Source organism: Prorops nasuta, unplaced genomic scaffold (assembly GCF_024137725.1).
Source record: "Prorops nasuta isolate Cenicafe-Biocafe unplaced genomic scaffold, Cenicafe_Pnas_1.2 PNAS00008, whole genome shotgun sequence".
NCBI classification, from domain to species: domain Eukaryota; kingdom Metazoa; phylum Arthropoda; class Insecta; order Hymenoptera; family Bethylidae; genus Prorops; species Prorops nasuta.
The window spans coordinates 7,515,702-7,538,797 of record NW_027116805.1 but is presented as its reverse complement, the minus strand read 5'-3'; the positions used below and the strand labels follow the sequence as shown (position 1 = coordinate 7,538,797).

The 23,096-nt window shown below is 34.5% G+C and overlaps 1 protein-coding gene across 1 annotated transcript in view; it reads left to right on the top strand.

Annotated features, from left to right (window-relative positions):
* LOC136775315 (protein qui-1) overlaps positions 1–23,096 on the top strand; it is an 82,044-nt gene that overhangs the window by 54,972 nt on the left and 3,976 nt on the right. The window contains exons 3-11 of the mRNA XM_066729980.1: positions 11,330–13,356; positions 18,962–19,041; positions 19,116–19,238; positions 19,351–19,493; positions 19,854–20,014; positions 20,569–20,973; positions 21,185–21,942; positions 22,173–22,721; positions 22,806–23,046. Of these exons, the coding sequence (XP_066586077.1) occupies positions 13,248–13,356; positions 18,962–19,041; positions 19,116–19,238; positions 19,351–19,493; positions 19,854–20,014; positions 20,569–20,973; positions 21,185–21,942; positions 22,173–22,721; positions 22,806–23,046 (2,569 nt within the window). The 5' untranslated portion in view covers positions 11,330–13,247. The remainder of the gene's footprint in view (positions 1–11,329; positions 13,357–18,961; positions 19,042–19,115; positions 19,239–19,350; positions 19,494–19,853; positions 20,015–20,568; positions 20,974–21,184; positions 21,943–22,172; positions 22,722–22,805; positions 23,047–23,096) is intronic.

Below are 23,096 nucleotides of genomic sequence, written 5' to 3'. Positions count from 1 at the left end.
ATTACTTACTAATAATTATTAAACAGTAGTATAAACTTAAAACAAGCGCGACGAGCTCTTAGCGAAATCGAGTAATTCAGAAATGTTTTTTTTTCAGGATCAAAAATATGGAAAGGTTGAATTATTATCCACCTGTAATATCCGAAGATTGAATGAATGATAGGATATATAATGCTTGAACTCGTGGAGAATTTATACTTTGAAAAGAGACAAGCTGAGCATTGAAACTCCAGATTTTTTATAAAAATAGGTCCTGACGGATTTATCGGTGGCAAAAAGTGCCTTTACAATGCAGAGAAAAAAAGAAATACGTAATAACCTGTCCGTGTTTTTTACGATCGCAAGAAAACTTGAAAAGTTGAAAATGCCTCACTTGTCAGCTTAGCTAGCGTGCCAAGGAATCATTTTGTCGTAAAGTAAAACGGCTGGTAGCTCCACAGCCAATACCTACACCGCATCAAAATGAAAAAGAAAAATTACTTTCAAACTTTGTTCCATCCATTCCTCTTTTCAGGGATTCTTACAGCAATTGCACGTATAAGGATCCTACCATAAAACACTCACACAAAACTCTTTCGTGCTTTCTAATCAGATGAATTAAAGTAATGCTGTCATGAAAGTGGAAAGTAAAAAAAGTTTTAATATGTCTGCTGGAAATTTGAAAAAATAAAACGAGTAAAGGAATTTGGCCTCTTTGGGTCCTATCTTTTCAATCTGCTGCAGCTAAATTGGATTGAAATTGCAATTGAAGTTATTTCCTTTGATTGCTGTAAATCTGTGGTCAAAGAGAAGGAACATGATGGGATGATTGTGAATTATTAGATAGATCCAATATTGTTGGTGGAGTGAGCAAGCATGTGAGGGTGTATGTATAACAAGGAGGAAATATTGGGGGAAGGACGAAGGGTGGGCACAAATTTTTATTCAGAGAAAGAACTTGAAATACAGGTTATTCAAATTGGTTTGGTAGCAAGTGCAGTGAAAATGATGAATTTTTTAATTTTCCTGAAAGGGGCAGAAGCCTATCCTTGCCCCCTCCAGTTCTTCAGAATGCTCCTGGGAGTGAGAGAGGCCCCAGAACAGTGAGAATCGATGTTCAGAGTAAACGTATTTCATACTACAAAGAAAGTGGAACACTAGCATTGTGTTTCTCACATAAATATTGACATTCAATTCCTGAGATTCGACAAAACTCTACGAAACGTACCTGTCCATTTTTCTCACATTGGAAAATCTGCTGCAAGTGACTGCTAGAAAAATAACACCTCTCGGAATACCATGCAAATAGAGAAATATAAATAAGAATAAAGATTCGACTAAATTATCGATTTCCACTGATTTTTATCAAAAATTTTTTAAAAACTTCAAAATTACACCTTCAAGTTTTCTCAAGGTAAACTCTGATGGATAAAATTAATTTATTTTCAGGAAACTATGGACTACTTTGAAGCAAAGATTTATCGTACCAAGCTCCATTCTCGAGACGTATTTATATGTAAAAATTCGTCGTTAAATCTATTTGATAGGAAAAAATAAATTGGACGAAATGATTGGATGGTAGAGGTCTCGCGAGGCACACCAACCAAGAGCAACGTTATGGAGGATTCTAATTATCGAGACAGGTTGACATGGGAATTAAAACGTCGTCCAATTGCCTGAAAATGATTTGGTTTGACAGGAATAGCAGAAAAAATTATGTAATTATGAAAAGTCAAGGGGCTGTCTAAATGCATTAGTATCAGTAGAAATATCTGATATTGGTCAGGCCAACAAACTCCATGGAATGTTAAGATTGAACGAGTCCTGTGGGACGATGCTACAGATGCGCCTCATAAAGAAATAATTTATCGAGCGACGAGGGGTTGGATGAATTATATATCCTGTTTTTCCTTAGGACCATTAAAAATTTACAAATCTTTATTAAAAATCGCAAGATAAATGAAACAATGACCAATCAAGTACCAATAAAGCATATGTAGCATCAATTTACAAGATTCACACAATAGAATTTTCTAAAAGTCTCAAATCAAAAATTTTACTTAGTAGATACCCAATTTATTTATAAAATTTTATATTTTATAGGATATATTCATTCCAACAAAATATAGTGAATTTTCACATAAATCTTTTTGTCAATTGATAGATTGGAGTTTGGAGCTTCGAGTTAAAGTAAAAATAATGTTTTTAGTGAGTTTTACAACTTATAGACTTAGGTATTTCAAAATTGGACAATTAATATTGGAAATTGATAGTGTGGGACAAGTTTAAAATAAATTATGGGTTCGAACAGTTACTACACGTTAAACTGCTCCAGCTGCCAAGGATCTTAGTTATTGATCAGTTGTCTGATGAAAGCTGCGAGTAGCAATAAACAAGTTTAACGTGGATGGTCCAGTGGCCATTGCTTGCATGATTGACGATGCCAGACCCTATCGAGACATTAATAATAAAAATATTCCACAGGCTGAATTCAATATCAGGATCGAATTATATTAACACCGAGGGCTTGTATATTGATAGTGAATTCTTCAGTCTTTTTTCAGACCATTATAAGCCTTTGACCTCCTTCCCAAGATCTCTCATGAAATCTGTATAGTGTTCAGAGTAAATTATTATTAGAAAGCAAAATCTATTTTCTTCCTACATGGATAAAATGTTACATGATTTTGATGATTTTTTTCATAAAAAAATGACAGAGTTGATTTCGAGAGTCATCATTTAATTGACCTTGAGGTGGCTTAGGATTACCGAAAGTGGCAAATGGACTTTGCGTGTATCGGTATACGTTTAAGGGTGAGTAGATCAAACGAAAGTTGGAATAATTTCGTAAGGTCTTTGATCCAATATTGATCATCGTTGCAATAATCCAGCCAGCTTTGGTAAACCGCAAAACATGCAAACATTTGCCCAACATCCATTCACACGTAATCTAGACATATACGTATAAACTACATTTACCTGTAGTGTTTTGCATGGTTGCTGTAACCTGAAAAAATTGTTCGAGCTTTGGAACACTTGGAAGCAGTTAAAAAAAATTCCAATCTCACTTTGTAATCTTCTTAAATCTTATTGTCGACATCTGTAATCCGATTTATTTACAGGAATTATTGACTGTACGTGGAAAATGCTGCATTATTCAGAAATTCAGTCACAAATATTTTAACAACTGTATCCTTTGAAAGCAAACAACTTACTGAAAGTCTTTCGTAAATTTGGTTGAATCGATCATTCACTGCTAAAATCTGCACGGTATTGGTTCAGAGGGAATTTAACACAAATATTGTACAGTACACTCGTTGAATGCTGCAGGAAATTCAGCATTTAACTGCAAAGCTCGAATGAGTCTTAGTCGAATTTTTAGCTCGTTACTACACCCAATGAATTACTTTGACAATATTTACCTCGTTAAACTTTATTTTACGAGCACACAGCGTGCAACATAAGTTTTGACAAATTTTCTCTATAAACCTTCTGGCTCAATATTTAATTTCACGATGCTTCTTCCAATAGTTTGTTTAAATTTGTAATATCAAAAAGTTCGACGATTAGCTAAAATTACTAACTTTGCATAATCGAGTGCTACGAAGTGACAGCAAATTTTTTCTAAGCACTTAGCAAATTAAAGCTGCTTTTTAAAGCATCCTGGCTTTTCTTCGTTCGTCATTGCGAGCTTTCATCGATGTTCCGAGTGTGACATTATTCGAAGCACCGCTGCTCCTCGATAAAACTGAACAAAATCAATATCGAACAAGTCGTACGAATTTTCCATATTGCCAATCGTCGAAAGATCAAACGTTTCAACGAAATTATCTGTGATTAATTAGTATTGACATTTACAATTGAAAATAAAACAATTCATGCGAAAAATTCAATTGTTTGGATTTACTGACTTTTTTATGTTAATGTTATACAAAACTGCTCGAATTGAAGGTCCGCCTTTGTTAATCAATTTAACAAAAACCAATTTTAAAAGTATAAACAAGTAAACGTGGTGTGCTTCAGCTTGAAAATAATTTCCTGCATGTAAAGGAATTAATTAGCATTGTTTGCAACGTTACAAATAAAGTTTAAACAAGTCTAACTGGTTCTGTCATTCATTCGCCCAGTCGATATTTGTAGAAATAAAACACGTTGGATATTTTGCCAACGGAAAGAAAAAATCAAATAAAATCCCTCTCCTCGGGCGGATTTTGTTCGTCCACTGGTCTAGTGTGCGGGTGGCACAATACAAATTTTCTCTGTGGGATGAAAGTGGTTTAATTTCGAGGATGGATTTTTACCCAATATACCAAGATTCCCAAGGCGGTTGCATAGCGAATAAACAGACGAAACTATAAAAGAAAAATCAAGAAAAGCGTATATTCAACTATTTAAAAGTATATTATTGATAAAAAAAAAGTGGCCCGAATTAAAATTAATCAAATTTATTAATTTAATTCAACTTCCCATCGCGCTTTCTCTAAGGTATCTAAAAATGTAGATTTGGAATTTAACAGCAAAGTTTTCAACGATAAAAATATTTGGATAGAAAAGTGTGTTTTTACATGAGATTTTTCTTACGTAACACGTCACTGAAATTTTGATAAGCGAGGTGTATTTGGGAAAGACACGATATGGAAGGAAAGAAGGGCAGTGAATTTGACGAATCATGGCAAGTTTCGATAAAGCAGATGTCGCTCATTATAAAGTATAATATTTTCAGGAGGGATATCAGGCACGGATCAGGCAGTCTCAAAGTGGATCTTCATCGTGTGCGAGCGTGATTTCCAAACCCCACCCCTTAACTTTCCTAGTTGAAAGCTTTGGAAAGCACAACGCCCTCTCTTTTCAAGCATAGCCTACTTTCCCTCACCGACGAACACTCTGACCTATAACTCACCTATTTACCTTGCGTTACCTTCTGTCTCCTCCCAAAAACTCACCACTCAGACCCTTCCAAAAAAATCCACTTGCAATCCACCCCACCAATTTATTCAAACCAAAGGAGAAGAAAATAATTTCTTGCAAAAAGCTCCAGTAGTGAGAATCGTCGTGGTTAAATTTGGAATTGTAACATGAATATCAAAAATTCATAAATAAACTTTTAAATGTATAGGAGATATATCAATGTTTTTAGTTCACCCATATCATATAGCTTTACCACTTGTATCCGGAAACCAATAACACAGAGACAGAATCGTTTTCTCGCTCTGAGTGAGGCAGATACATACTATATGTGTATAAAAAGCTTTAAGCTTACCTTTAAGCTTAGCTTTAAGCTCACGGGAAATTAGAGATAGCGTGTAGTATCAGGGGATTCTGTAGTGTCACGTGCCAGCTATTGATAAAACGATACTTCTTATAATAATAGTGCTTTCCACTTATCCATGCAATCTTGAATTAAAGAAATGGAATTTTTGAAATTGTTTCTAAAAAAATACAAATTTTTGCAGAATTAAGAAAGTTAGAAATTTTGTTGCTTCTTGGAAATATAAGAAAAGTATAGATGGCAAAGGGAGGATATAATCCAATCACTGAGAAAGCTTACAAATTCTTTGTCTGTTCCAATGGTAAGGATAATATACCAGGTCTCTCGATTTATGCTCGTCATCCAAGGTCGTGCAAAGAAAAACTTTCATATTGGCCTACGCAACATACGTGAAAATTCTTATTTACGATGGTAGTCGTGATACTCTATCGTTTTTCGTTACGTCTTCTGACGATGGTATACTACAGCAAGTTTCCTGAAATTCGATGGATATAATGGAACAGAGAGAGCATCCTTCCAAACTCAAGATTCCCAGCTCATCCCCGCTGACTTTATGCTTATCCACCCTTTGAACAGGAATTCCTACAATGTTAACGTGATATCAGCTGCTAAAACTTCCCCAATCTGTTAATTCTCCAAGAGTTTAACCAACTCCAAATTTTATCCGTGTGAATGTTACTCTAGAAAGTCATAAGATTTGCTTTGGGATATTTTTCAACCATGCTCGTGTAAACGATTCGAAAATCTGATTACAGGATAATTAAATATTTCCATAAGTTTGTAGAATTGGATAAATAAGAATTTATTACATTTGTTATTTATATATTTTTATCAATATATACATATACAGTAGACTGTGTACTGGAAGGATGAAGAGAGGCTGACAGGTTTTATTGGGTGAAAGGTAAAAGCGTTGAAAATTGTGAGGGAGCCTTTTTTTTCTTGAAAAAGTGAAGCTTGTGGCGAACGTGACGTACGTCGTTGAGGTACTATATTGCCAGTCGAACAATAGTGTGTTTGCTTGCGTTATTCGAGTACAATACCCACTTGGTGTGAGAAGGGTTAGCCAGTGAATGGCACACGAGTCAGTTATCTGAAGTAACCACGACCATCAAACGAGCTCGCCATATTTGTCCCCTATGTACATATACCATATATGTATATATTCTCTCCTTGAATTTTCATCCCTTACTTTCTATCTACCTGCCCTTCCATTATGCTTTCTTATTTTTATTTCTTACCTTTACTCTATCCTTTCACGCGCCTCAACCCCTATTGTCATGAACCAATGATGCCACACTGAGATTTATCATTGGACAAGGTTCGTGTTACTTTTTTCTTATTATAATAAATGGTGCAATTCCTACGATTATTTTATATTTTTTAAAATAGTCTACCATAAAATTTGGCAAAATCTATACTTATTAAAACTAATTGAAAAATCTATATCTTATTTTTCAGTAATCTTGAAAGTAAAATTATAACTTTTGTTTAACGACTTTTAATAATAAATACGTAAGGTTTCAGCTATACCGTTTCTATAGTTATACCTGGAAAGCAAGGTATTCGCGAGAGAAAGTTTTAATCAAGGTGATAAATCACGACTAGGACCATAATACGTCGTTTATAATTAGGTACTCCAATTTACTTGAGAAATGTTTATCATTTGAAGAAAGTAGAAAAGGAGTATAATTAATCGGGCTGCTAGTTTGAAAGGCCCCTTGTTCAAATGAACAAGATATTGATTATTGGTACAATTAATATCTCGTGCTCACCTTTACTTCTGCATCTGACCCATAATTAATATTAGCCCAGCGAAACCTGCAATTCTCGTTATTGCTCTGTTTAAAAAGTCTCTAGCCCTTCTCGTTAATTACCAATGTAACTTGACCTAATTTGCACAGTTCTGCTACCAGTCATAACAATCTTTCCCTATTTATAATTCAGTGGGAAGTAAAATATACTAATTCATCCCACACGTGTAATTTACCAACTGAAATTCATAGTCCAAAGAGAATACAAATGCTAAGATATCACAGTTTTCACCGACCACTGTAAAACAACCTCAATATAAATTCTAAATCTATTTAATATTCATTCGTTCAAAACGATACTTTGAACAATTATAGAAAGACTTTTTAGAATTCTATTTTTAGTAAAAATAAAATTAAAAATTTTTTGAGAAACGTCTTAGTTAAATGGCAAATTCATATTTTGTAATATTTCCAAAAAACCCTCAGCAATTGTTCATTCCTTTGGAAACTTTCATACGTTTGATTCTGAAAGAATGGATCGTGTAAGAAGCGAGCCACGTTGCTTCTGACAAAATGAAAACATCCACGTGGAAAAGAACAGCTTATACGTCAGATTGGTGGAAAAGGCAAGTTTCTTCTCTCGCGTGACACATAGTCGATCTATCTTAAAGTTTTCACTGTTTTTATCCATCGACTTTCGCGAGTAAACTTTATCGAAGCGACATTCGTAAGAATTGTGTGACGCGTTATTTCCGCCTTTTAGCGAAAGTGTCATAAAAACACATTGGCCTATAGGGGGTGGAGGAAAATTTGCACGAGGAACATTACTCTTGGCCAATTCGTAAAAACGAATCGATGGAGGAGGCAAAGTATTACTCCTGTTACCAACCTAATACCATCCTGAATACCCTCGCTGCTATAATGGATTTTTTTTATTCTTCTTTTTTCTCAGACTGTATGACCCACGATCACTCAATTTCTAAAATTCTTTTCGTTTTTATTTCTATTTAAAAAACAAAGGTCTTTTATAAGAACAAAAGATAAATCGGGAGCATATTGCGACTGAGACAAAAGATATATAGAAAAGATAAAACAGATTGTTGGTTCATCCTTTTTTATACTTGATTATCATCTATAAAGGAAACTAGATTTAACGAGTAAAACTGTGTGGTTTCGGGATAATAGAATAAATTTACAAAATTACGAGATAGGTATGCGAAAACATGAGAGAGAATGAATCTCGTAGGTTCTTGGCTTGAATAGTCGTGTAATTCTGCAAATCTTAAGTTGTTTAACCTACGTGGATAGTCCTGTATTCCTTGTAAAATTAATATAATTTTTGTAAAACCTCTGAAATTCAACTTTTATCAGCTGCATGAATAATTGGGGGTTTTGTAAAGCTAAATTTTGTTTTTACATTCCTTTCATGCGACCTGCCAGCAAAAATGCTAAAATATTCACTTTTGTAGAGTGAGTTTTAATTTGCATTAGAGAAATATAACCTTTTCAAAGGGTGTTTAAGTGCCAGGACATGATTGGATTTACACTTGACCCAATTGAATTATGAAGAGTGTTAGAAGATTTATTGATGTCAGGAGAACGTTCATCTTGGTCGAGTAACGTGGACCAAATGTTCATTTCGCACAGTCATTATTGCAAATTAGAAAGGAGTCAGAAAGATATTTCAAAATTACAAACTAGTTCTGGATTTTCTGATTGAAAAACTTGTATGTTTCTGGGCAAACTTGTAATTGACATCTCTGTGAAGCGGGTAGTTTTGTTAAAAGAAACTATAAAAAATAAATTAAAAATTAATTCTCAATTTCATGCACGTTGCACAGACATGAAAGCTTCTGTACTAGGTTGATAAAGCTTATTAGCTGTGTTTTTAATTATTTATAAAGTGTAAAAAACTAACAAATTCATATTATTTCGTATTTTTAATCTTCCATATAAAAGAGTTCTTGTTATTTATCTTCAAGTATAAATAGCATATTTCTCAAGATTATTTCACAAAAAATGAGCTGACTTTTTTAGGTTAATTACCAGGTTGACAGTATTTTTTTTTACATATTTATTACTGATGAAAATTGAGGGAGTTTAAGAAATATTCTTTCAACGTGGAAGGAATATTAAAGGAGAGGACCCCTTCTCTATCGTTGGCTAACAACTCGAATGCGTCTCATTAGGTTTGGGGTAGAAAAAGGGAGGAAAAGAGGAAGGAGCTTCATTTATTTCGCACCCTTTGCTTCTCTGCCCCTTACCTTTTTCTTTTTCTCCTACTCCTCTTCTTATCCACCTCCCACCACCTACTTGATTGTATCCTCACTGTGCTTTCATTTGCCACACAGTCAAAGAAACCCACAGAACTTTATTCGTATTATAAACTAAATTTAAAATTTAATTATAAACTTCAATTTGATTTGCTACAGATATAGCTTTGTGAAGAGAGATTAGATCCATTACTATATATATATATATATATATTCATGCTTAATAATTCTTACTAGATTCTTGTTGTACTTTTCTCAGCTTTTGCAGAATGGAGGACGATTCTTCAATTTAGTCCCCTGTAATGTCAGTTATATTGCACTTATCAAAGTGGAAAATGACTTTACAATTTGCTTTCTTCAATAGCCAATGGTATTTCCTCGCTATGTTTCTCATAACTTTTTCATTTGGAGTTTCATTCTGCTTTTCACTATACAAGAGGGAAACATATATCGCGAGAGACGACTTTTATGGTAGAGAGGAAGCAAAGAATATTGTCAGTGTTATGGTGTCATACCTCGTAATCCACGTGTATTCGTTTCGAATACTAGTTTTATATGATTCTCTAACAAAACCAGTTGTTATTAAAATGTTAATGCTTCCTTTTAATATCAGTAAAAATCCAATAGAAATTTTTATAGTCAAAAATAAAGCCTGCGTTATTGCACACAAGAATTTTTACGTCAACAGTTAAAGCAGATAATGAATCTCAATTATACTCATTTTAGAATATAATTAGCAAATTTGTCAATTCGAGTATTTTCTGTTTTACCTTGTGTATGTTATATATCAGGGATGGGATGAAAAGACAAAATTAAATAGCTGTTGTAACTTAATTGGACATTATTAAAATGAAATTATAATTTATATAGCTTTTTAATTGCAATTTAACGAAGTACAGAACATTCTTGTTGTTCGACAGTTTTACCCAATAGGACTTGGCTCTTACTTTCAATTTTCGATACTATTATAAGTCGAAGGGGCGAAGCTAAAGGGACAATAAACCGGAGCGTAATGTCTTTTTAAGCTATCGCCAGAGAAATGGCACAGTGTCAATCGATATCTCAACCAGTAACCCTGCAAATACCAGAGAGAGTTTTTTATAATCAAGGATAAGAGTAGGATATTCCGTAACTTTTAATCGATCCTTATCTTTTACAATTGCTTGGAGGGGATAAATAAATTTATTCCACTGTAAATGTATTGTCACTACAGAATCAATAATTCTTTGGAAATGCTCAAACGAATAATAAAGATTTATTTTTATAAATAGTAAATAACAATTCACAAAGTTAGCATCCGTCTGAGAAAAGTTCTTCTTGACTACTTAAAGGGAAGTTGCATTGACTCTTTCCACTGAAATTAATATCCGAAGAAATTACCAACGTTTTGATATAATTATAAGATTCTCAGCGTTGAATGTCGAATATTCGTTTAACGAAAGAATCAATTAACTGGATTCTACCGTAAAACAAATGGACCACGCGAACTCGTATAATACGATCTAAAACCTAACAGGTTAATTATTTTGTTACGTAATTTATGAACAATGTGACGTAAACAGTATACACTATACTATACAATTAAGGTAATGTTTAATCTGCAATATGTGACTTTAATTATCGTGTATATATATATATATATATATATTTGTAAGCAATTATAAAGTGGTTTAATTAAATTCGGTGAACTTGAGGACCATGCAATTAGGGAGAGCAAATAGAGGAATTCAGTGGAAAAGTCAGTACACACTGCTCCGTGTGATTCAATAGAGTTGCAAGAATGGTCTGTCTGTCACATAATCGTGTTGTAGTGTTGACAATTTAATTAAAGAAAAATTCAGCTGAAATTTTAAGCTACCATAGATAATTGTGTTCTCCAATGTGATTTTTTTCTCTTCAGTTTGAATAAATGTTAAACACAACTCACTGCGTTACTTATATAATATTACACAGCAGAGAAGCATTTGATGAACACAGCATCGATTGAAATACTATTAAAAGTGTATTTAAGTGTAATACATGATTGATTTGTTTCTTTTTTTATCGTGTTTCAGGCAGGAGCTTAAAATGGGTCTGACGTAGCGAGGGTTGGAAAGGTCCTCCTCGTGACCTTCAGCAACAATAACGAAACAGAAAATACGAAAAATCTCCGAAATCAATGAACCATTTCCCTATAGAATTCTTCGAGTAGATATATGTCTGCAATTGAACATTGAACAATACATTCTATTCCTGATCTTAATTTTCTGCCACTCTTATTGATCCAGTTTCACCAAATTAGATCAAATATAGCCTAATAGTGGAAAATTTGAGAAACAACGAGGGTGTGAGAGAAATAAAGATTGATAGGAAAGGGCAGAGAATAAAATTGCCTTTGAGGGAAAGATCAAGGAAAGATCAATGGTTAAACTTTCATCATAGGGATTCAGTGTGAAATACTTGTAAACATACGTCCAAAGCGAGGACAATCCTACAACCAGATTATCTGATAACGAGGATAATCTTTTAAACAATATATTAATAATAAAATTTATAGTAATAATAATAATAGAGACACTACCAGTAATAACAAATAAATATAAAAGAAAAAATTTCTGTAAACTTAGCTGTATATGTATATGTGTACTTAAATGAATCGTAGATCTCTATTGTGAGCTAATAACTGTTAAAATAAATGAGCTCGGAGCTGTCCAAACGATAAATTCTATTCGATTGTTGTTGAACGTGATCAGTACCTAAATTTATATAAAAATCTTCAATAAGATTACAATTATTAAAAAAAAGGAACAGAAATATATATTGACAGAGTGTTATGGACTTGATAAAAAGATATGCCATAAAAATAGGTTTCTATTAATTGTTACAGAAAATAACCCCAAAACTCGCGAAGAATAATCAAAGTATCGAAGCACAATCAACAAGTGCACGAGAGAGAAGCTGGAATAAATATAACATTAATAGAACGTTTACTCGATGTATATTGAATGTTATTCGGATTTTAAAAAACCCACGAAAGTTGATTGATAGAAGAAAATATATAAACATAAAGAAAATTTTAAGACGAACTTTTTTTGCTAATTAAAATTAAGAGGGAAAGAGAGAGAGAAGAGTATAGGTGTACGTGGTCCAAGCACAAATATTGGAAGTAAAATAATAATAATTCTAGTGTCCAAGGAAATAAACTAAATACGTCACAGACCAAGATTAATAATTGACAAAAGAAGAAGAAAATCTTGAATATAGAAAAAATAACAAGGGAGTTCGTAAACTACCAAAAGATACAACAAAAAAATTGTTTCCAAGCCTAGCTATATATACACAAGTGCAACAATTTCCACAAGAAAATGATGAAGGAAACACGAAGAAGCCAGGCACATACGTGCAACTCGTATAGAAAAGAATTGCTCCGATAAACTCGAATGCTCTCCGCGGTTGAAAAGAAGCAGAAACGCAGTGGTGCAATTTCTCTCCCGAATCTGCGTCGTTTATCAAGATGTCCCACGATACGACAACAGTGAGTTTCCATCATTTATTAGGTCCTTCCACGAGATCCAATAACGCTTCTCGATCCATCAAGCATTTCATCGACCTAATTTCGTCGATTGAATATATCAAGCATGAATCCAGGTCCTGGAATTTATTTTGACTACACGTGCAGATTCCCCCTGGAGATAAATATTATTTGCCTTTAAAAATAACGAACGAATTGGGAAAAGAGTGGAGTATCACACAGGTTTTCCTGGAAAATCCTTGTTACACCTTTTTGGAGAAAGGATATCGTTGAATCTGAAGGGAAAGTGGGGGGTGGAACAAGAGAGTTAAGACAGGAGTTGAAGAGGAGAGGGAGTAGTTTTAACCAAATGGTCCTTCGTCATCGATCCAGGATGAATCGAACGTTTGGATGAACGTTTAAGTTGCGAGAGCTCGAAGAATTTCACCATCCAGAGTGAAGTCAGCTTCGTTTCTGGCGAAATGAATCTGGAAGTGGAGCTGATAGCAGGGGTGGTTAAGGGTGGTCCACCTCCGGCACACTTGCCAGCACCGAGGCTTATCAAGATATTTATCGCAGCTGAGCGAGACGGTAAGTTATACCAACAGTTTCTTCCTGCTGACCTGTCACCCTCGCCAATTATACGTCCTATGTTTTTTTTCTTCCCCTATCCTCTTATCTATAGACTCCATTTGTTTCACCTACAATCTTTCTCCCACATCTCTCTCATAACTTATAGCGTTTCACTGATTTACTGCAAAAACCCCATTTCTACCTTCTTTTATTTCCTCACTGCTCTTGCAAAAAAACTTTCACCTCTCTCTCTCTCTATATATATATATATATAATATATATATTAGGGTGGTCATTAAAAAAATTTTTTTCGCGGATCCTTAAAAAATAATAGTATTTGACGAGAAACTACAGTGGTTGAAACCTGTGGCCTGATACAAATGATAGAAACACGTGCCTCATTGCGATCAAATATAATTTTCGAAGAATTTTACAGTTTTTCGCAGATAACTCATTAAATATTTGATTCTATGAAAAGATACATATAACCTTTTCTCTGAAGAATTAAATTCTACACAATAAAGGTTCTATACATTTTTCTTGTAGAATGCATACTAATCGAGATATTCCTGAAAAATCGATCCTCTTTTTTGTTTATAGACATTATATTGATATGTTTATATGAATAATTATTTTTAGTTTACCGTACGATTAACATATTTTATTAAATTAAGAGAAATAAAATGTGCATCTACAGCGAAATAAGAATAATTACTCAAATGAGCATATGTCAATATAATGTGTAAAAACGAAAAAGAGGATCGATTTTTCAGCAATATCTCGATTAGTATGCATTCTAGAAGAAAAATGTATAGAACCTTTATTATGTAGAATTTAATTCTTCAGAGAAAAGGTTATATGCATCTTTTCATAGAATCGAATATTTAATGAGTTATCTGCAAAAAACTAAAATTCTTCGAAAATTGTATTTGATCGCATTGAGGCACGTGTTTTCATCATTTATATCAGGCCACAGGTTTCAACCACTGTAGTTTCTCATCAAATACTAGTGGTTTTTGGGGATACGTCAAAAATTTTTTTTTAACGACCACCCTAATATATATATATATATATATATATACAGGGTGTAACGAAACGACCGCCTTTTCTCGTAACTGGAGGTTCGGGGTGACAAACTGAATGCACGTGTAAAATTTCGTTCGAATCGTTCAAGAGGTTTAAAAGTTATTTCTATTTAAAAATCACCCTTTTTCAGTCCTTTTCGAACGACTTTAACTGCATAATGGAAAGTGGAGAAAGTGAAAAACAATTGATGAGCACCCAGCTAGAATGTTAAAATTATCGATCGCGTGCGGTAATACTTTTGCTATTTAATTCTTTAATCTGGCTATTAGATTAATTTTAAAAATAACAAAATCCTTTATATTACAATTCCAATTCAATTCAGTACAAGCATCATTGACTGATTTGATGGAAAGAGCGAGTTGACGCAATGTAAAGGAAAGTATCAAAAGCTAAGATATCGCGCGAGCGCAATGATAACTTAATAGACAATGCATGAGGGCATTCTCTTTCTACTAACGAAGCTAAAGGGAATGATTCAAAATCAATACATTGATGAAGGAGAAAACTAAACTCACCCATTAAATGTTCTGCAAGTTCCTTTAAATCGAAGTTTTTGAAAAAGCTTCATACTGGCTCCTCGATGATTTCCAGAAAGCACACTATCATTGATTTTGCATTTAAACACTTGTGAATTTAAACAAATTAGGTATTAACCTACGTTTCTTCAAAACACTGGAGAATTTGACACTTTTGAACTGTTTGAAGTAGGGTGATTAAGAGTGGTCGAAACGAATTATTGATTATTCTATCTCTCTGTGTCTCTCTTTTCAGCCTACTTCAAACAGTTCAAAAAGTGTCAAATTAACCGGTGTTTTGAAGAAACGTAGGTTAACACCTAATTTGCTTAAATTCGCGAGTTCTTAAATGCAAAATCAATGAAAGTGTGCATTCTGGAAATCATCGAGGAGCCAGTTTGAAGCTTTTTCAAAAACTTCGGTGTAAAGGAACTTGGAGAACAATAATGGGTAAGTTTAATTTTTTCTATCATCAATGAATTGATTTTAAATAATTCTTTTTACCTTCGTTTGTAGAAAGAAAATGCCTTGATGTGTTTCCTATTAAATTATCAGTGCAGTCGCGTGACATCTTAGCTTTTGATACTTTCCTTTTCATTCTATCTTCTCCCTCTTTCCATCAATTCAGTCAATGATACTTGTATTGAATTGATTTGGAATTGTAATGAAAAGGATTTTGCTATTTTTAAAATTAATCTAATAGCCAAATTAATGAAATAAATAGCAAATGTATTATCGCGCGCGATCGATAATTTTTACATTCTAGTGGGGTGTTCGTCAATTGTTATTTCACTTTCTCCACTTTATTATGCACAGTTAAAGTCGTTCGAAAAGGACCGAAAAAGGGTGAGTTTTAAATGGAAATAACTTTTAAACCCCTTGAACGATTCGAACAAAATTTTACACGTGCATTTGGATGGTCACCCCGAACCTCCAGTTACGAGAAAAGGCGGTCGTTTCGTTACACCCTGTATATATAGAATTGTTATTAGCTGGGGCAACTCTAGTAATTTACAAGGCTTCGCGTTCCTAAACTGCTGAGAATTTCACGTATCAGAAACCTTTTAATTACTCGCTTAACCGTGCTATTGCACATTTCTGGTAACTTTGATATGCCTTAACATTTTTGACTATATGAAAATTTCGTGTTGCATGCACTTTTATAGTTTACGGAGTTTCGAATAATAATTTGTTCGTGTTAACGAATACCTCAAAACGGTTTAATGAATATTTTAGCCTGGTGAGCAAGGAAACAAAGTTTGTACACGTGACGCAGTAGCTGTAATTAATGTAGAGTATTATCGAACCGTTGAAATATCTATGGAAAAATGTCTCGGTTTATCAGTAAATTTTTTATAACTTTGTTATTAGCGATATTTATTTGGTTGTAATTTTTCTATCGAGGGAAAGAGTCTTTTTATCGCGACAAATTTAACGGGAAAATGATGAAGCTATTTCTAGCGATTGATAAAAATTGAGTAAAAAGTTTTTAGTGAGAAATGTTGTGCTATCACAGAGTGATAAAGGAAGTTAAGAAAGCAATAAGAGATATTTATAGCAGCAAAACGTTTTAGCATATTTGCAAACACGGAACCTCATTACTATGAGAGCGCTTCGATAAGGAGGAAAATGTTACAAAATATCTTGAGAGACCATTTCGCAGATACCCTGAAGAAGACCTTATTATAAAAAACATCTATGGTGTTAGTAGCAAGTTAATAAGACATTAAATAATTTTCAACGTGCAAATATACTTTCTCGTTCAATTTCTACAAAGAGTATTAATTTGTACAGAACTGAAATAATTAATGTTAATTAATAGTATTGACATGTGTACATGGGTAGATGAAACCTCTTAATGGCTCTGCTTTGTAATTAAAATTTAGTAGTAAAATGTTAAATAAATTTCTATATATATATATATATATATATATATATATATATATATATATATTTTCTCATTACAATTATAAATCGAGTAATAACTGAAATAATTAATGTCAATTATGTAAATTGATGAGAGTGAACAAGAGTATAAATTGTAGTTAATGATTTCGCCTTGTAATTAAAATTTGTTAACAAAATCTGTCAAAATCTATTTAGTGTTTTTCAAAAATTCAGTATTTCACTTGGTAATAATTTCCTGTTATTTTGCACAGAGCAAGTATGATTTCCCAATTTTCACGAATCTGCTCCTGCATCCAATATTCATTGTGAACGAACGAAAAGATTTTTTCCATTCGATTTGATCAAATTCCTGTAGAAAATTAGTTTATTCAGCCATTTTTACGCGAAATGAGTTGCGAGTGAAATTAATGTTGAAATTAATAGCAGCTTAAATAAATGTTTGATGGACCAATAACGAGGTACATACAAAATGACATAGCATTATGAAAATCGTTAGTTACATATAAATAGCATGCGTTCCTGCTCTAGTATTGATTATCGTTTTGCCTTCGTGCAGACGAGATTTCTCGCGTTGTTACAACCACTTTGCGCCGTGCGAAGGGAAACAATAAGTCATTCAGTCATGCCAGTATTATGAAAAAGCGTCGCTATCTTTGGATAAAGCGAGGATAATTAAATTTCAAAATGATATTCTCATTCCTATACACACACACACACACACACACACCCACAAACCTTAATGTTAAGATAATAAACTCGATAATTCAACTTGATATGCTCGATTAAAGTAGTTGCTGCAGGTAAATTAGTGTTTTCGTAAAAGATTCAGAGCCACGATTCTGGAGAGTCATGAATAACGAACAATGAATGGCAACTCGTGAAAAGATACTGGTCAAACTTTTCAAATTCACGTAGCAGCTGATATAACTAATTTCAACGAGACAGAGATGAAAGCAGACTGAATTTGCTCGAGTAAATAGAACTGCCAATGATGGAACATCGATGGAGCATGTATTATATGCACTCTAAGTACTCGATCTTCTTGCTCTTGATAGATAAAAAATTTTCAATCACTTAAATGTTATTTTAACCATCTATAATTTTTTCTGGTAAATTGGAAGAGATTTTACAGTTTAATCTAACTTGGTCCAATATTTAAAATGTGTGTATGGAATGATAAAATCGATGGATTTCAGTAAATTCCCAGGATAGAGTTTCAATTTGCCATTGAAGTCGAGGATATTCAAAGAGATATCAAATTAAATTAAGAAGATTAAAATTCATAAAGATATAAAATCTGTCAGCAGACTGTGGAAAAGTACACTTGGGAAAATATTGAAACTCACGTGAAAACTAGGATAAGTAATCTCGGTGGATTCTGTGAAAGCCGTTACATAATGGTCCTTTGACGTGAATTCTACTTAAACGAGATCAGCTTTTTGGATGAATATTCCTTACTTCCGGTAGAAAATACGAATCCAACCATTTTGTACCCTAATTAATTTCACGTCCATCTGTAAGTTTTATGAGCAAATTTTGACAAAATGAAAAGTTTATGGATTATGTTTGTTGAGATTTAATAACTTTAAAATTTTTTGTTGTTGCTGCAATTATATATATATATATATTTTTTCAGTAGAAATAAGAGAGATCCTATAAATAAAATAAAGTACCAGTACAATTCAAATAATGTGTACTCTATGAAATCAATTATATAGAATCGCTGGTAGTAATAATAATCATTGAATGGCAACCAAAATAACTGTGAATATCTGGCCTGTAGAATTTCGTTAAAATTTAATAACTTCACATTTTTTAGTAAAAATAAGGGAGCTCCTAAATCAAACCAATTATATATAGAACCACTGATAGTTACAATCGTGGAGTGGTAACGAAAATAACTGCGAATATCAGATTTGCAGTTTTGTGGAAATTTAACTAACCTTACAATATTTTTCAATTATGAATTTTCAGTAAAAATAAGAGAAACTCCAAATATAAAATAAAGTGCCAATAATTCAAATTCCATAGTACATCAAATCAGTTATATAGAATCGCTGACAGTCATAATCGTGGAATGGCAAGCAAAATAACTGTGAATATCTGATTTGTAGAGTTTCAGGAGGAGAGGAAACAGCTGCTAGAAATAGTCGGGCCGGAATTGCAATCCATCTACGATGACATGGGAATCGAGGTAGGTCACGGTGCACTGATAAACTTTATGCATCTTAATAGGCAAACTCTGGTCTAATTCAATGAAATCACCAGGTGCTCCTTGTGGATATGCAATATGGTACCAGTACTCACCCGGATGTTAATCCACATCTCGCTGATTTCTTCCTTGATGAGATAAAGTCATCCTATCAGCACTCAAGAGGATGCTTCTTATTGGTGAGCAATCGATACACGTTATTGCTATATGATAAAAATCATTAATCATTAAAAAATAAATTAAAGATACTGTAAAAATGGTTAATAAGAAAAATTAAATTGTGGAATAAAGTTGTTGGTAGGATCAGATTACAACGTAGGCTGGGTACCAACCAAGTTCGAGGAAGAAACTTTTCGTATACTGCACAGTCACTACGCCTCTCTTGGCGAATACTATGAGTATAATGGTCATTGTTACACCCTGAAAGCGACCAGGTAATACGACACTTAGCCCTGAAGGACAAGTACAACCATTTTGCTGCTTCACGAGCTCGGTCCTAGTGCTCCCAAATTATATATTCATCGACCACTCTGAAAATTACATTCCCACCATTTTGGTACTTCAGAATCTCTTACTAATATCTTTGATATGCTACGTAGAGCAGTGTAGGTAATTTTTATCGTCTTTTTATTCTTACGCGAGATGAACCGAATCTCGTGGGAAATTTTTGCAACGCGATAACGAAATAGTGGCGAGCTCGTTAAGCTGCATGCAAATGAAATTTCATAGAGTCTCGTGTGGTATGGAGTGTGTAACTTGAGAGAAATCGATGTGTGTTGCATGACTTCCAATAGTATTGAAACTGCTCAAGAGGATTGGCAGACCACGCAAGAGTCAAACTTGAGGAAGGCACTTCGAGTCGCTGCTGAATCCGCCATTCTGGAACGCCCAGCTGATCCGGAAGTGCAAAGTTTATTAAAAAGTACCGCCGAGAGACAATTGGATTACGGCCTAAGTAAGCTCAGCCTTATCTTTTTCACAACTTTTTATCCTGCTCGACTAACTCCGTTTTATATCCCTAATTAACCAACTCTCCACCAATTGTTGTCAATTCAACTTTCTCAGTCTTCAAACGCAATTATATCCAATTTACGCTCTCCACCCTGCACAGTTTAATTGTACCAGTTTATCGTGATTAGATTTAGATTAATTCGTGACCAGGAAACCCTGGTACTGAATGACTTCCCTACAGGAGTGGAAATAAAAATTAGAATCTTCTATAATTACAAATTATATTTATTTTATTATTCGAATTAAAAGATTAACACTAAACAGAGTGTAACATTGGAAGTTTAGAGATGCAAAAAGCTGAAAAACTATATAATTGTAATGGGAAGCTAACTTGGATAATGATGCAAAATTTAAGAATTTTTAATTTGGAGCTTCATACATCACTTGCAAAATTTAGATATACTGAAATTTGATAATTTATCGATTGCAGTGAATTTTTAACGATGTCCTGCAATTAAGAATGACATTAACCAATGAGAATCTATTGTAACGTTTCAGGCCTCGACAAAGAAGGCAACGGGATAATCGCTATTATCAGAGACTGGACTGGAGATGGTACAACGAAACCTACACCTGATGCTGAAAGTTTCAAGTCTCGCGTGAGAAAAGTTTTGCCATTGGAAAATGTGGTGAATCTAGAAGTTGTTTACAAATCCGGAGGAATGGATCCTGAGTACGAGGCGCATGAGAAACATTTGAGCAAAATGAAGAGCCTCGTGCTGGATAGGATACAAGTTTTGGTGAACGCTTCGATTGAGGCAGATCCGGAAATCAAGAGTAAGAAGAAGATGGTTCAAGAAGTTTATGCGGAAAGTCTTGCTCATCTGGCCTTACTCAGAGAAGTTAAACCTGCTGACCCCAATGACGAACACGTGAAACGCATCAGACAACTTTTAACATCAGGTAATCTAATTTTAGCCTGGATAAAAATATTAGCTATGATATTAATAGAACTATGAAACGTTTAAACCATAATTATCAGCACAAAAAAATTGTATGATAAACTAACAAATTCTTATTAAAAATATAAAGAAAATAACTTTCTTATATGATAATAATAATATTTACCATACAACAATTCAAGAGATCACTACAAAAATTGAACAAAATGTAGGAAAGGATCAGAAACACGGGCCTATAGTGATTCGTGGAGCTCGCTCATCAGGGAAATCCTCGATTTTGGCGAGGATCTACGAGAGCTGCGAGGAATGGCTGAAGAGTCGAACGTTGAGAGTGGTTCGTCTCTGCACATCAACGCCAAGATCAGCTTACAGCTTGGAGCTGCTGAGGATCCTCTGCGAGCAGATAGGATTTTTATCAGGCAACAACGATGGCAATTTGCCACGAGATGCCTCCTTCGACCCACTGTACCTGAACAATTGGTTCAGCCAAATAATGAGGGGGATCGAGGAGACACCACTGACGGAGCAGCTGATCGTGATGATCGATGATCTGCACAGACTACATCCCCTGGAATGTGACATAGTTGCCTCCTTATCCTGGCTGCCCCTAAATTTACCAGCTGGTGTTCATTTCATCGTGACCACTGCGATCCCTCCGGAAGCCCTCAGACTCACCCCTGTTCAAAAGGAGAGACTACGTAGTTCGGAAATCCTCATCGACATCCCCGAGAACAGATCCAATGTACCGGACGTCGATTCTGTCCTCAACGACCTCGAACGCTTGATTGGACCTAAAGCTGCTAATAGAATTGGCTCTCTCCTGGCTTGCACCGAGTACGGCTTATCGGAAACAGAAATCTTGGAACTTGTCATGCCTACTGGTGGAGATAATCCGCTCAGCTTGTCTTCCGGACAATTTAATTTTGCTACGTGGTGCCTTGTTAGACGAACTCTCTCGTCATGTCTCAAGGTTAGCTGTGGATTAAATATTAATTAACTAATTTCTTTAATTCTATCTTTGTAGAATTTTTTGTTCATTGTGGTACTTAGCTGTAGAACAAAGATTTAGTGTAATTGAAAATGTTAGAATGTGTTAGTCTAATCCATTTATTTTAAAAAATTACTTAATTACTGTTTTGTAATTGAGAATTAATAATACTACATTTTTTTCAAAGTTGAATAATGTGGTTATGAATGTAGGTGCGTGTGATGAGTGGCAGAATGATGTTCAGTTGGCGTTGGATCAGTCGAGAAATAGCGAGGAAGAGATATTTATCCAATCAGGATAATTCCAAGATGTATCATTCGGAATTAGCAACGTTATTTTTTACCGAGGACTCTGAAGAAAGTGAAGAGAAGTCTCCGGAGAACGCGGAGCCAACTGTTGAACAAACGGATCCAACGAAAACGACGCCTTTCCAGAGTGCACCACAATCAGCTGATGTCACTTACACTCTTCGACACGTTGAGGAGGCCTGGCTTCATCTGCTACGAGCCAGCGACGTGGAGAAGCTGAAGAAGCTCGCGGTGTGCGCCTTTGACTTCCTCTTGGCTGCTGTCCAAATGATCTCTGTCAGCTACCTCAGGTGTGTCCTTGAACACACCAGACGTTACATCCTGGAAAGGGACATAGAGCTGGTTTATTATGCTGTGAGAAAATCCAGCGACGTGCTGACTCGAGATCCCCTGCAACTTGGTGCTCAACTTATTTGTTGGCTGAGACCAGTTGCTGAGGATGGTGGGGATCTTGTAAGATACTTCTTCCTGTATTTTTCTTAATGTGTAATTGATGTTATTGAGAAAAAGGCTGAGTTTTTAAAATTATTATCAAAGGTGAGCAGAATGGTGATGGCAGCTATGGCTTGGTGCGATGGGTACACTGCGCCTCTGCTGGTCCCATTAAATGGCTGGCTACAACCTCCATTACCTCTTCAGATTCGTGCTCTATTATGTCCTCAAGGCGTGAGACTAATAGAGGCTGCTCCTTCGGGTCAGCACGTCGTCGTTGTTCCTCCTCAAGGCGATGCTCAACTCTGGCATGTAATGTCGGGACAACTGGTACACACCTTCAAAGGTAAATTACTAATCCATTAAGAGTTCATTGACCTCTGGTACCCTAAAATT